Source organism: Ovis canadensis, chromosome 2, assembly GCF_042477335.2.
Source record: "Ovis canadensis isolate MfBH-ARS-UI-01 breed Bighorn chromosome 2, ARS-UI_OviCan_v2, whole genome shotgun sequence".
In the NCBI taxonomy this organism is placed as follows: Eukaryota; Metazoa; Chordata; class Mammalia; order Artiodactyla; family Bovidae; genus Ovis; species Ovis canadensis.
The window spans coordinates 244,027,682-244,043,291 of record NC_091246.1 but is presented as its reverse complement, the minus strand read 5'-3'; the positions used below and the strand labels follow the sequence as shown (position 1 = coordinate 244,043,291).

The 15,610-nt window shown below is 40.9% G+C and overlaps 1 protein-coding gene across 2 annotated transcripts in view; it reads left to right on the top strand.

The window, feature by feature from the left end:
• The window catches only part of GMEB1 (glucocorticoid modulatory element binding protein 1), a 33,653-nt gene extending 19,941 nt beyond the window's left edge, over positions 1-13,712 (top strand). For both annotated transcript variants that reach the window (XM_069578824.1, XM_069578825.1), the window contains exons 7-10: positions 1,261-1,392; positions 2,844-2,981; positions 7,854-7,976; positions 10,721-13,712. In XM_069578824.1, coding sequence (XP_069434925.1) covers positions 1,261-1,392; positions 2,844-2,981; positions 7,854-7,976; positions 10,721-11,421 — 1,094 coding nt within the window. In that variant the 3' untranslated portion in view covers positions 11,422-13,712. The remainder of the gene's footprint in view (positions 1-1,260; positions 1,393-2,843; positions 2,982-7,853; positions 7,977-10,720) is intronic.
• Positions 13,713-15,610: the final 1,898 nt, after the last annotated feature.

The window sequence follows — 15,610 nt, the reverse complement described above, 5'->3', positions numbered from 1 at the left end:
GAATGGTGAATGGTTTTCACCTGTTGAACTGAGATGTCTCAAAGACGGTGTGTCATTGACTGGGCTGGACTCTGGAGACTCTGCTGTAAGGGTCAAAGAGCTCTGTCTGGGAGGAATCCAGATAAACAAGCTGAGACATCTTCACAAATGAGATAGGGTGTGCACACACTTAACTTCAGTATTGTTGAGTTTAGAATGAGGGCTCTCTAGGAAAGATATAGCCACGTGAGGTTATTATTAAGGACTTAGTTGAGCTGGAAACTTAGCGCAGCTAAAATTCTTAGACTGTATCTAAACTACTTCCAGGAGACTTAAAAATATGCCTGACAGGGACACAGAATGCAGTGTAAGGAAGGTACTGTGCTTGAAAAATGACTTCTCAAGGTTTCTTTTGGTCAACCTTAATGTTCTGTTCCCAACCTAACTGCTGGGTGAGTAGAAGCCAAATCTCACTGAGTTTCTTCTGGGAAAGTATAAAGTATCTAGCAGTGTGAATACTTGGTGATATGACACTTTGACTTGAGAAGTGGAAAATGCTGTGAAATTATCTACTTTCTTTTTATTTTGCTGAAACTTCTTTACTTGATCATCTATATTGATATTTTGCTTGTTTACTGATATCCTTCAGAGTGGAAAATCCACATTTTATATTCTGTCTAAATCAGATTGATTTTTCTCAATTCTCTTCGTTTAAAACCTTAATATTAAATCGATAGCAATAGGTTTTTCTTCTGTGAATCTGCTATTCATGGATCTCTTACCTGATTTTTTTTTTTTTTTGGTCTCATTTATCTTGCTTTCTCTTACATCACCTGATAAATAAGTTATAGCAACTTCACATATTCTAGATGGTTAGTATCAAATACACTTGGAGAAGGGCTCTTGACTAAGCACCATAATTTTATTTTTCAATTATTTCAAGTCCTCCTCATCCTCACTAAGTCTGCGTACAGCCTGGCAATCATGCCCACCTTCTGTCTCTTTTGAAAATATAACTGCTCAGATTGCTCTTTTGTAATTTTGTAAGTTATCTTTCACTTTCTATTCAGAGTGAGAAGAAAGCATTTTCTGCAAGGCAGGTTTTCTTTAGGAAAGCCAGTGTTCATCCTGGCTTACCTAGGATTCTAGTTTTTAATATAGGGACCTGCAGGCAAAAGGCCATAAGTTAAATAACAGGATCTCTTTGGCTGTCTAAGAAAGAGCGTGGCTGTGACTTTTTCATAAAATTCACCGGCCTTCCCTTTAATGCACTGCTTTTAGGTAGCATCACACAGATTGCCATCTCAGAAGAGAGCATGGAAGAGGCAGGGCTGGAATGGAACTCAGCTCTCACTGCTGCTGTCACCATGGCCACAGAGGAGGGCGTGAAGAAAGACTCAGAGGAAATTTCAGGTACTATCTATGGCACCCAGATTTCTTGCAAGGTTTTGTAATTCTTATCACCATTATGATTATGGACACAGAAGGGCTCTTCATTACTTGTGTTGGTATTTCTTATGCATATTAATACTAATTATAGCTGCAAACATCTTATTTGAATCCATGTAACAGCCTTACAAAGTTAGATTTTATGAAGAAATTGAGATTCAGAAATGTTTAGTACGTTGCCTAAGACCAGTCACACAACTGGTATCAGAGCTGAATTCAGCTGTTTCGCTCTGGAGTCCATCTTCTTATGCTACCACACTGATTCCACCTTTGGCACATTCGTTAGGTAAACTAAACTGCAAGATTTTAGAAGAAAAAATTAGCAGGCAGGTGGTGTAGATGATAATTAATGGTGATTCACTTAAAGGGGACAGGAGAAGCTTTATATCGTCTTTTATTAATTCATTTATCAAATGTTTATCGCTGCCTGTTTTTAGCTGGCACTGTTGCTTGATCTAGATAGAAAGATGAAAAGACATAGCCTCTGCCCTCAGGGAGCTTATACCCCCACCTATTCAACGATTTTATTTTGGTGTTTTTAAGTATAGGATTTAATTTATTTATTATTTAATTTTTGAAATATTATATATTGAAAGTGAAAAGTGCAGGTGTTAGTCACTCAGTTGCATCTGACTCTCTGCAACACCATGGACTGTAGCCCGCCAGGCTCCTCTCTCATAGAATTCTCCGGGCAAGAATACTGGAGTGGGTTGCCATTTCCTACTCCAGGGGATCTTCCCAACCTAGGAAATGGGAATGGCTACATACTCCAGTATTATTATCTTTAAATTATTTAAATAAATGTTTTAGTATTTATTTAATATTTAATACTTTTATTGAAAGAAGATACCCATTCCCTGTAGCCAGAGGCATCACCCAGTGAGGTAATTATCACAGTTACCTGGAGTCCAAATAATTATGTACCAACTCAAGGAGACAGCTGGTGTTCCAAAAGTTTCTTTTCTTCTTCCAAAAATGCCCAAATAAGAAATCATTGGCATTCTCTGGTGGTCTAGTGGTTAGTATTCTGGGCTTTCACTGCTAGGGCCTGGGTTCAGTTCCTGGTCAGGGAGCTGATCCCATGAAGCCACACAGCATGGGAAAAAAATTTTTTTGAACTTAACATTATAGAGCTATACCTAAGCATATGTAGCATCCCTTATTTGTGTGCTCAGTTGTATCCAACTCTTTGTGACTTTATGAACTATAACCGATAAGACTCCTCTGTCCATGGAGTTTTCCAGGCAAGAATACTGGAGTGGGTTGCGACTTCCTCCTCCAGGGGATCTTCCAGACCCAGGGATCAACCCCATGTCTCCTGTATTACAGGCAGATTCTTTACCACCGAGCCACCTGGGAAGCCTAAGTATATGTAGCATCCCTTATTTGCCTTCTGTCTTACCCTTTTTTGCCAGAGGATACTTTGATGTTCTGGAAAGGAATAGCTGATGTAGGACTGATGGAAGAGGTTGTCTGCAATATACAGAAGGAAATAGAGGAGCTACTTAGGGGAGTTCAGCAGCGGCTCATCCAGGCTCCCTTCCAGGTCACAGGTAAACACACTAATCCTAACGATAGTGGTCTTTATTAAACAGTAACAATTGTAGGCAGACCTTATTAGCCTCATGAAACATTGAGGCACAGGTATTATTATCCTCATTTTACAGATTAGGAAATTAAGGATCATAAAAGAGTAAGTTACTGTACAAAGTTCATAACTGTAAATTTTAACTGTAAAATCTAGGTTTTTTAATTGAGGTGTAGTTGATTTATAATATTGTGTTAGTTTTAGGTGTACAGCAAAATGATTCAGTTTTGTGTGTGTATATATGTTTATATATATTTAGATTATTTTCCATTATAAGTTATTAGAAGATACTGAATATAGTTCCCTGTGCTATATAGCAGATCATTGTCGCTTATGTATTTTATATGTAGTAGTGTGTATCTGTTAATCCCATACTCCTACTTTATCCCTCCCCCATGGGGAAATGGTAACCGTAAACATGTTTTCTATGTCTGTGAGTTTGTTTCTATTTTGTAAATAAATTCATTTGTAAATAAATAGATTCCACGTATAAATAATATTATATAATATTTGTCTTTGACTGGCTTCACTTAGTGTGATATTCTCTAGGTCCATCCATGTTCCTGCAAATAGTAATATTTTCTTCTTTGTTATGACTAAATTATATTTCATTGAATATATATACCACATCTTTTCTATCCATTCACCTGCCAACGGACACTTAGGTTGCTTCCATGTCTTGATTGCTGCAAACTGTAAATTGCTACTGTAAACACTGGAGTGCATATATCTTTTCAAACTGGAGTTCTCATCATTTCCAGATAATGCCCAGGAGTGGGATTGCTGGATCATATGTGGTAGCTCTGTTTTTAGCATACCTTGGTTTTAAACTCAGGTTTGGCATTGCTTTTTCCACAGGTAATTTTTGCCTTTGTAAATGGTGCCAGAAAGCAGTCTGTCTCTCTCTCGATAGAGATATAAATAGATATACAGAGTTTGAAAATTGAAGAAATCCACCCGTCTTAGACAGTTCTCATATTCTGTTAGTTTAAGGCTCCCAGAACTATTGTGTGCACTTATAAGTGTTTCTGCATACTTACAGGGTACTTGCTGTCATGCACAATGTAAAATGTTTTAATCATCTGATCCAAAAGGGCTCATTATGAGGTCTCATAAGCTTGTATGTTTAGTAAGTCCTTACTTAGATTTGTTAGATGTGTATTGTTACCTCTTTATGACTCATACATTATGTGTAAGGAAGTGTTAGTTGCTCAGTTGTGTCCGACTCTTTATGACGTCATGGACTGTAGCCCTCCAGGCTCCTCTATCCGTGGAATTCTCCAGGCAAGAATACTGGATTGGGTTGCCATTCCCTTTTCCAGGGGAATCTTCCTGACCCAGGGATCAAACTGGGGTTTCCTGCATTGCAGTCAGATTCTTTACCATTTAAGCTGCCAGGGAAGCCCCTGATATTTACATTATGTAAATATGCTTAAACTTTACAGCAGAATCTTTTTTTTTATGATTGGAGGTTGTTTTTTTAAAGGCAACTAATATAAAAAACAGGGGTGATTCTTTTAGACAGGGTGGTCAAAGAAGCCCCCTCTAAGCAGGCGGCATTTGAGTAGAAATCTGAATTGAAGGAGATAGCCATGTGACAGACTGGGAGAAGGAACACTCCAGGCAGAGGGGACAAAGATCTTGATATGACAATAAACCGAGTGGGTTCAAAGAATTGGAGGAGTGCTGACATGGCGCCAGTGGACTAAGTTAATGGAAACAGTGATAGGTGATGAAGTTGGACAGAAGCAGGGGGCACATTTTGGATAAGCTTTGGTCAAATAAAACCCAAAGATAAAGCTTTGGGTTTTATTTTAAGGTGACATTAAGCCATCATAGTGATTTTCAGCAGGAGAGTAAAATGATTAGGTTTATTTTTATTTTTAAAAGATCACAGTGGTTGCTCTGGGGAGAATAGATTACATGAGGCAAGAATAGAAACAAGAAGACCAGTTGGAGGACTTCTCTGGTGGTACAGTGACTAAGACTGTGATCTCCTAATGCAGCGGGCCCAGGTTCGATCCTTGGTCAGGAAACTAGATCCCACATGCTGCAACTAAGAGAGTGAATGCTGCAACTAAAGATCCTGCATACTGCAACTAAGACCCAGTCAAGCCAAATAAATAAACAGTTGAAAAAGAAGACCAATTGGAAGACTCTTGAAGGAGTTAGTTCAGGCAAGAGATGGTGGTAGTGTGAATTAAGTGGGTAGTGGTAGACCTGAGAAGAAATGATCATACTGGGGATATGTTTTGAATGTGGAACTGACAGGTCTTGCTGATGGATTAGATGTCAGGTAAAAAAGAAGGAAATCCAGGATAACTCATATATTTTTTGTCTGAACTGTGAGTAGTGGCAAAATTTCTTGAGATGAAGACTGCTGGGGTAGGAAATCAAAATTGACTTTTGACTTTTAAATTGAGATGCTTATGAGGCCTTCAAATGGAGATGTCACTTGACTAAACAGAAGTATGAATCTGTAATGTAGGAAAGAGAGCTGGGCTGGATAGCTACATGTGGGAGTTCATAGCATGTCTACGATACTCAACACTATGAAACGGGACTCAATATGCCAGCAAATTTGGAAAACTCAGCAGTGGCCACAGTACTCAAAAAGGTCAGTTTTCATTCCAATCCCAAGGAAAGGCAATGCCAAAGAATGTTCAAACTACTGCACAATTGCACTCATCTCACACACTAGCAAAGTAATGCTCATAATTCTCCAAGCTAGACTTCAACAGTATGTGAACCGAGAACTTCCAGATATTCAAGCTGGATTTAGAAAAGGCAGAGGAACCAGAGATCAAACTGCCAACATCCATTGGATCATCGAAAAAGCAAGAGAATTCCAGAAAAACATCTACTTCTGATTCATTGATTATCCTAAAGCCTTTGACTGTGTGGATCACAACAAACTGGAAAATTCTTCAAGAGATGGGAATACCAAACCACCTTACCTGCCTCCTGAGAACCTGTATGCAGGTCAAAAAACAATAGTTCGAATTGGACATGGAACAACAGACAGGTTCCAAATCGGGAAAGGAGTACATCAAGGCTGTATATTGTCACCCTGCTTATTTAATTTATATGCAGAGCACATCATGCAAAATGCCGGCCTGATGAAGCATAAGCTGGAATCAAGATTGCTGGGAGAAATATCAACAACCACAGATACGCAGATGACACCACCCTTATGGCAGAAAGTGAAGAGGAACTAAAGAGTCTCTTAATGAAAATGAAAGAGGTGAGTGAAGAAGCTGGCTTAAAACTCAATATTCAAAATGCTAAGATCATGGCATCCGTTTCCATCACTTTATGGCAAATAGATGGGGAAATAATGGAAGCAATGACAGACTTTCTTTTCTTGAGCTCCAAAATCACTGCAGATGGTGACTGCAGCCATGTAATTAAAAGACACTTGCTCCTTGGAAGAAAAGCTAAGACCAACCTAAACAGCATATTAAAAAGCAGAGACCAAAAAAAAAAAGCAGAGACATTACTTTGCCAACAGAGGTCTATCTAGTCAAAGCTATGGTTTTTCCAGTAGTCATGTATGGATGTAAGAGTTGGACCGTAAAGAAAGCTGAGTGCCAAAAAATTGATGCTTTTTCTTTGTGATGTTGGAGAAGACTCTTGAGAGTCCCTTGGACTGCAAGGAGATCAAACCAGTCCATCCTAAAGGAAGTCAGTCCTTAGTATTCATTGGAAGGACTGATGCTGAAGGTCCAATACTTTGGCCACCTGGTGTGAAGAACTGATTCACTGGAAAAGACCCTGATGTTGGAAAAGATTGAAGGCAAGAGGAGAAGGGGATGACAGAGGATGAGATGGTTGGATGGCATCACTGACTCAATGGACATGAGTCTGAGCAAGGTCAGGAGTTGGTGATGGACAGGGAAGCCTGGTGTGCTGCAGTCTGTGGGGTTGCAAAGAGTCAGACATGACTGAGCAACTGAACTGAACTAAACTGATGAAACTCTGAGATGACTGTGGAAGAGAGCTGTAGGTAGAGAAGTGGTCTGAGTTAATAACAGCTCAGTTAGTTCAAGAAGCTTTGTTTAAAGGGACATAGGAATAATACTATTAATAACAATAAATGCCCATGTTTGGCAGTTAACATATGATATTTCAAATCTTCTTATCTATTTTGCAGAGTAAGTATTATTAGTCCCGTTTGTTTCAAATGAAAAAACTGAGGAGTGAAATGACTTACCCAAGGTCCCACAGAGAGGAAACATCAAAACCAAGATTCAGACTTAGCTCTGTCTGGTAGATGACCATGTTTTCTTTTTCTTTCTTTCTTTTTTGCCATACCACACAGCATGTGGGATCTTAGTTCCCTGGCCAGGGATCAAACCTGTGCCCTCTGCATTGGAAGGCGGAGTCTTAACCACTGGACTGCCAAGAAAGTCCAGAATGACCATGTTTTTCTAAACCAAGTCAGAACCTATAACCAGGCGCAAGATTTTTTCCCCTTATTTTTGTATTTATTTATATGGAGAGATGTATAAAGATACAACAATTAAATAAAAATTAGTTACACATGTGATAAATCTTTTTTACTTAATATTTAATTCTTTGTATTTATTCTTGGGCTGCACCAGGTCTCAGTTGAGGCATGTGGGGCAGGGATCAAACCCGGGCCCCCTTGCAAAGGGAGCGCAGAGTCCCAGCCACAGGACCACCAGGGATGCCCTATGATAAATCTTTGTTAAATTTTTTTGAAAATGCAATTAGTATTCTAATTTCTGAATTGTTTTATATTTATAAGCAGCATAGTAGGGAGTTTGTGGAGCATTTCTGTTTTAACTGGACAGACCTATTTTGTTTTAAATAGATGCTGCTGTTCTTAACAATGTAGCACATACATTTGGCCTAATGGACACAGTCAAGAAGGTTTTGGACAATAGGAAGAACCAAGTAGAACAGGGAGAAGAGCAGTTTCTCTATACTCTCACAGGTATGTATAGCTTCTCTCTTTTCTTTGATGATACATCAACATCCTTGAGTCTTGCCATTTCTTTGTTGTCTTCTGTTGGGACTGGACTGGCTTCTTCCTTCCTTCCTTCCTTCCTTCCTTCCTTCCTTCCTTCCTTTTCCTCCCTCTTTCCCTTACTCCTGCCTTTTCTGTTCTTCTTTCTCTGTCTTTCTTTCTTTCAAATCATATAGTATCAGATTTGGCTTTTTCTCTGTACGTAGTCCCGGGTGAGGTGGAATAAGGTCAAGCAGAGGAAGCACAAAAGGAAAGAAAAGAAAACTAGCAATATGATCCTCCTTTTATTTCTTTGAAGGATTAAGATGTCTGCTAGATTGCTCCATTAGCCCAGTAATATAAGTGGCAGAAGAATAAAGCTGACCCTTGTCTTTTTTACATTATTAATACTGAGTTGGTTGATAGATACACATTTTGCACTTCCCTTATTTCTGGTAATCAGAAATTATGAGCATATGTATAATTTAACCCTTTTAAATAAATATTGGGTTGGCCGAAAAGTTCATTTGGGTTTTTCTGCATGATCTTATAGAAAAACCTGAACAAATTTTTTGGCCAACCCAATGCTTTGTACTGGTCTCCAAGCTAGATTTTAGAAATATAATGTTGAATAAGGTAATCTCAGTCTCTTGAGGGCTTTCAAGGAATTCAAGGGAAAGCAGACTTAGAAATACGTGCAAAAAGGAGTTCTGTAACAGAGGCATATGGAAGGTATGGTGGTGGAATTATCATTTATATCCAGAGAAAAGTCATGAGAAGCTTTCAGAGGAAGTAAGGTACAAAGCAAGTTAGAGGTATTACTTATCAATCTTATATGATGTAGAATACAGTCAGTTGAGAAGACAAGGCAAGAAAGATCATTTGGTAAGAGAAGAACAATTTAGGTTGTTTTAAACTTATTTTTATGCCCAGTTTATATTTTAAATTCAGTTTACCAAGTATTCTCAGAGATCCCCCTTTTCATTTCATCTTCCTAGGGATATTAATAGGCTGTTATCCACATTTTACAGATAACCCAGTAAAGGCACAGAGAGAATAAATGATTTGCTGGGTTCACATCACTCCTTGACAGTGAAGCCCAGGGTAGTACTGTCTTCTTTCAGACTGGTAGAACAGTCTGAAAAATGGTTTTTGTTAGAAATGTAGGCTTCTGGTTCCTTGTCCACATATTTTAGTTATAACCACAATATACATAAAGTTGTGTTTTCTGCTTTTTTCACTATGATATACTAAAATTTTTTCAACTTTCTACACAGTAGCATTTTACAGAGTAGCCATTTTTCTAGAGAGGAATTTAAATTTTCAAAAATTTCTTCAAAGGCTTATTTATTACAGTGAACTTGTATGAATATAACATTTCTTCTTATGTCCTTTTAAACTACTTCATGGAAGTTCCCTGGTGGCCTCGTGGTTAGGACTCTAGGCTTTCAATGCCATGACCCAGGTTCAATCCCTGGTTGGGGAACTGATATCCTATAAGCCGTGAGGCCCCCCAAAAATAAAGAAATAAACTACTTCACAGGACTAAGCTTGAGGCTAAATGGTATTGATATTTGTTTATGGAGTTTTGTGACCTGTTGTCAAATTTCCGAGTAGATTATACCAATTTAGTTCACAAGTTTGAGCTCCCAACGTTGGGTGTTGTTTTTTTATAATACTCTCTGATTTAACTTTTTTAAAACTATAGGTTTAATTGATATCTTGTTTAGGTTCACATTTCTTTGATTACCACCAAAGATGGGAAAAAAATGTAGTATCTTATAACCTTTAAAAGGCAGCGTTGTGAAATTTTTGACTATGTTCTTTATCCCTACGACTTAGCGACTTAGTGTACACACACACTGTTTTCCTCCAAGCAAGGAATTGACTTGCTCTTGGTGTCACACAGGAAGAATAGTGCTCTTCGGGTGTAACTGGTTATTTATTGGAGGTATATCAGGTGCTAAGCAGCAGAGATGTTCTGCTATAGAACCAGACTCACCAGTAGTCATCAAGGTTGGATTAGACCCTTGGGAGAGGGATAGTGATAGGTGTATTGGGGTGGGAAGGCCACCAAATTGACTATCAGAAGACTTTTGTTTTGGCCCAAGCTATGTGACCTTAAATAGCCTTACTTCTCTGGATCTCTATCAAAATGAATGTGTTAGAACTCTAACACCTCCTTCAGTTTGTAATTCTTAGGGACTTCCTCTGTAACTTTCTGTAGACTTCTCTGGGGCTAATGATAGATTAAAGCCATCTGGGTCACCAGCAAGTGATCCTGCCTTGAAGGACAGTTTGGAAATCACTGTTTTTCAGAATGGCCATTGTAGCTCCTTTGTAGGTCCATGGAAACTGCAAAGGGATTGTACAGATATTATTTTCATCTGTAGGCAGAGCATATATAAACTGCTGGACCAAATGGAGACTTCTTTGGTTTGCATTTTGGTGAGAGGTGACAAAATGCCACAGGAGCTTTCGAGTTGAGCTGTAGTAGGATCACAGTATGGCAAGATTCTGAATTATCACCTTGCCTATAATCACACAATGAAATATAATAACTGGTGGACTTGTAAAGATCATCCAGTCTAGTTCCTTCTTGAAAACGATGACATGACTTGCCTGAGGCTAAATAGTAGCAAAACCAGGACAATACCCCAGGTCTCCTCACTTCTAGTCTACTGTTCCCAAGATTATACTTCTCTCTACACAAAGTCTGTCTTTCTTCTTAGACTTGGAACGTCAGTTGGAAGAACAGAAGAAGCAAGCCCAGGATCACAGGCTGAAATCCCAGACAGTTCAAAATGTGGTACTGATGCCTGTGAGCACTCCTAAGCCTCCCAAAAGGCCCCGGCTCCAGCGGCCAGCCTCCACCACCGTCCTGAGCCCTTCTCCTCCTGTCCACCAGCCTCAGTTCACAGTCATCTCACCCATCACCATCACGCCAGTGGGTCAGTCATTTTCCATGGGCAATATTCCAGTGGCCACCCTCAGCCAGGGCTCCAGTCCTGTGACTGTCCACACACTGCCTTCTGGCCCTCAGCTCTTCCGTTATGCCACAGTGGTCTCCTCAGCCAAGAGCAGCTCACCAGACACAGTGACCATCCACCCTTCGTCTAGCTTGGCTCTGCTAAGCTCCACCGCCATGCAGGATGGGAGTACCCTGGGCAACATGACCACCATGGTGAGCCCTGTGGAGCTGGTGGCCATGGAGTCTGGCCTAACCTCGGCCATCCAGGCAGTTGAAAGCACCTCAGAGGATGGGCAGACCATCATTGAGATTGACCCAGCCCCAGACCCAGAGGCTGAGGATACTGAGGGCAAAGCAGTCATTTTGGAGACCGAACTGAGGACTGAGGAGAAAGTCGTGGCTGAGATGGAAGAACACCAGCATCAAGTCCACAATGTGGAGATTGTGGTCTTAGAGGATTAACTGGGGGTCTTGGGGCCAGGAGATATGTTTTGGTTTGGAATTTTAATTATTTGTTTATTTTTATCATTGTCCCACTCATTTCCACATAGGATCCTTTTTTTTAAAAAACAAGATCTCATTGTTGTAACTGAACATGTCGGGTCCCTTCCAGCCCCTCTCTGAAAAATGGACAAAACAAGCTGCCCTTCTGGAAGTTGAGAATAGGTCATTCAATGTCCTAATCGTCTTACACCAAGAGAGGTATTTTTTTGAGGGGAGGCATCGAGATAACCCGAAACCCTCTCCAGAAGTCACTTTCCAGGCTAGTCTCTCTGTGTATACACATGGTTTTAGTCTCATAAAGGTGCATTGACCAAACCAGGGAACACAGATCTGACCCTGGAAGGCAACCCACTCACACGTGGATGCAAAAGTATCCTTGATGTTGTATCCTGGAACAAGCCCTCAGAGGCCAGTGCAAAACCCCCAAACAAAAGTGAGTTGAACTCTGCTTAGAGGGGAAGGTAACAAACTAGCAGAAGCTTAAAAAGGGAAGTGCTTTGGCCAGGATGGGGCAAGGAAATTATCTTACTTCCAGAAGTGCTACTGATGCCTCTTGCTATCTCTGAGGGTTACCACCATGGGTGCCGTTTGGAGGCAAGGCCAGTGTTAAGCGGAAGGGTACATTTTCACCAAGCAGGTGGCGTCAGGGACCTGCAGCTGGGCAGAGATAAGAATCCAGAGATGTCACAGCTGTGCTTTGGGGCTCAGGCTTACCTTGCAGCGCGCTCTGTCAAAGCACTTACCCTCCTAGTCCATTCATTTGCAAACTGTGGTGTGGTGTATAAAATCGCTCTGGTCCTTAGACTGTGGCTGTTCTAGGGGTGGGGGTGGGGGTGGGGCTCCAAGGCCATCATTTTTATTGCGTGACTCCAGGAGCAGGAGAGTTCCTCTTCCAGACCAACTGCCCTTTTTTGTGGGGCCCTTTCTTGACTTTGGAACCAAAAGCAGCCACTCCTTTGGTGCTTCCTCTTGTTTTCCCCTCTATCCTTCAATGGTTAATGGCATCTGTCTCCTGGATCCCACGCTCTTCAGCTTTTTGGCTGATTCAGAGAACAGTGACAGGTGGCTGCCTGCCTTCGTCCCCTTTTAGATTCATTTATACCATTTATACCACAGATGTTTCTGTGAGATACTGAGCTCATAAAAGACCCTTAGGTTTGGCAGGGAGGACTCAACACCCCAGCCTATCAAGTAGATGTCTCCCTCTGAGCGAGCTGGACTCCCTGGGAAAGAAGCGTTGTCTGCAGCATTATATTATAGGAAATGTACCAGGAATGTAAGCATAATGTCTTTGGGTGGGGAGGGGGTATTTTGTTTTGTTCTTTTTTTAATGTTTTTGTATATTTGGAGCTGGGCCCATTTTCTGTGCTGTGATTCTTTCTCTTTGACCATCTTCAGTGTTTGGGGCAAGAGTGGACCCTGGTTTTTATTTCTAAAGAATGCATTGTTTACTGCACTAGGAAAAATGTAGGGAAGCTGCAGACCATTTAAAGGAAAAGTAGGTCAAAAAAGAAAGCACACATCTTAGGAGTGGGAGGTCTTTTTTTTTTTTTAATTAAAAACAAAACTTTGACCTGTAGTTTCCTTATTTTTTTTGAAGGCACCCACCTGAAGCCATGTTTCTTCCAACGGATGTTGGAAACCCTGTTGTTAAGCAAGTGAAAACTGCGTTCTGCCATCCCTCCAATAGCTCTGTATAGCTAGAGAAGCCCTTTAACTTGGAAGGGTCAATCTTAAAAGGCTTAAGGGTGAAATTTCTGAATCCCATGCAGTTGTGGTTTTCAGCTTTAAGATTGTCTGGGGTTTTGTTTTTTCTTTTCAGAATAGTCAATAGACATAGCAATCAATTTAGAACAAAACTTTGGCCCTTAATATATCTTTAGTGAGGGAAATGACTTTTATTTCTTGCTTCTTTAGATTTTCTGTTGGTACATAAAAACAAAATTTCTGCCTAAGTCTAAAACTACTGCTTGAACCTAGAAAGGCACATGTCATTCCTATTGTGGTTTTTAAGGACACTTTGCTCTTTCCCAGAGACAACAGGCTTAACTCTGTTGAGGAGGAGCCTTAGAGAACACCTACACGCTAGCTCAGGTTCCTTTCTTTCTTGTTTCAAGAGATGCTGGTACTGTTTTAAAGTAGTGTGAGGATCGTGCTTCCTAAGTCAAAAGATCGCCTCCTCAAGACAGAGCCTGTTTGTTTTCACTCTGAATATTCCACCTGGTGGAAATACATGAGCTTTGTTGTTTTCCTGGTCTTCCAATAGCCTGTCATTATTGCTCAATGCTATGCACCCGTTGTTGAGTGTGGGTTTCCTCATAGCCCTGGTCTAAATGAGCTCAGATGGGGTGAGACGCATGCAAGCCGCTGGTATGTGCACAAGCCGTTGCAATGAACCGTTCCTCAGGCTGAGCTTTCAGTAGCCATCCATCTTTCTGTTCACTCACTAAGTAAATGTAAGTGTCACCTATGTGCCAGGCTTTGTGCTCGGCACTCCCAGTACAGAGATGAAGGCTCGCTCAGTCCATGCACTCAAGGGACTCATTCTCCAGACACTGTCTGGAGTTAAGAACTATGTTTCAATATAATTGGTTTCCTCTGTAACCTTATGTATTTTATTTCATGCATTGATAAATATTGTTCCGAGAGCTGGTCCGTAGATTTCAGAAGGCTACCAAAGGTACAAAATGGTTAAGCCTTTCTCTACGGAGATACTGAAACTCATCATCCAATGGGATAAGTGCAGTGACAGAGCTATTGGCTGGGAAAAGAGAGAACAAAGGGTCAAGCATCTAACCCAGCTTGGAGGCAGAGATCAGTAAATAATGGGAGTACTTCCTGGAGAAGATGTATACCTAACCTGACTTAGGAGAGACCATTTTTGGCTACTTTTTTGCATTCCATTTTCAAGTTGTTGGGCTTAGGTATACAAGAAGGGCGGGGGGCGGGGGGTGGGGGGGTGGAATCTGCTGTCTTGCCTCCAGAGCAAGGCAGAGTCAGCAGCTCAGACAGTCTCTCCTGAGAGCACTCCACTGGAAAAAGCCCAGTCATTCATCAGCTTCTCAGAGTTTCCAGCAGATGAATCCAGTACAGGACTGGACTTCAGCTGGTAGAAGGTAAATGTCCCAAACGTTCCTGCCATGTGGTTTTCACAAAGGGCTCAGAAGCAACAGTTCAGCTGTCTTACCTTGGCCATGCCCCTACCTGGTGCATGCCTGTTCTCTTCCCCTTTTCAATTTCCAGGCTCCGTCCCTGTCCCCTCCCCCGATTAAAACTCCCTGCCATTCCAAAGTTAAAAAGGAACAATAGACTTGAATATTTAAGATCTCAAGCTGCTTCGTGTGAAGTTTCTTTTATGCTGTCCGTATTTGGGAAGGAAGACCAGAATTAATCCAGATACCCTCGAATTTAACATTCAACTCAGGTGGATTGACTGTTTAGTGGTGGCATTTTAACCCATTTCATGAAAAGCATTAAAGGTAAGTCTGCATGGTGGGAAGTACTGGTAACACTTGATGATAGTGAAATAAAGATAGTGAAATCAAGCATGAAATATGGAACTCCTAGTTCATTGAGTTATAGCTGGCCCACAACTCTCAAGGAGGCAGAAAGGACAAAGAAAAGGTTGAATTCTCAAAATAGGCATGAGTTGTGATTCACTTGGGTAATACTCCTGAGGAATTAGTCCTTTCTGAGACAAATCAGATTCTAGGTTAGCTAGCCCCTGCATTTTCAGTCAACTTACCTAGTACAATTGATACAGACCCATCACACCTTGGATACCTCCTCCCTGGGAAATTCTTGGGTAGTCTGTAACCTACTACAATGATAAGCAAGGCTGATGCGCTAAACAAAGGATCAGTTCTGCTAGACTAGCACTCTCTGCCCCTGATATTCTCTTCTTAGATAGCCTTAGTTGAGTCATTTCTAGGTTTCCTTGCCAACCTGGAACACCTTTCTTAGTCCCAAGCTAGGCAATCTCACTCCCCCTAGAAGGTTCTACTTTCCTTGAACATCCTCACCATGCTCCACCATCCTTGCTTTGGAGAAACCAGTGTGACTTAGTTCCCAAATCCTGCCATGTTAGTAACTCTGCCTTTCTTAGCAACAATTTTCTTATCAACAACTCAAGGCAATCGTTTCCTTC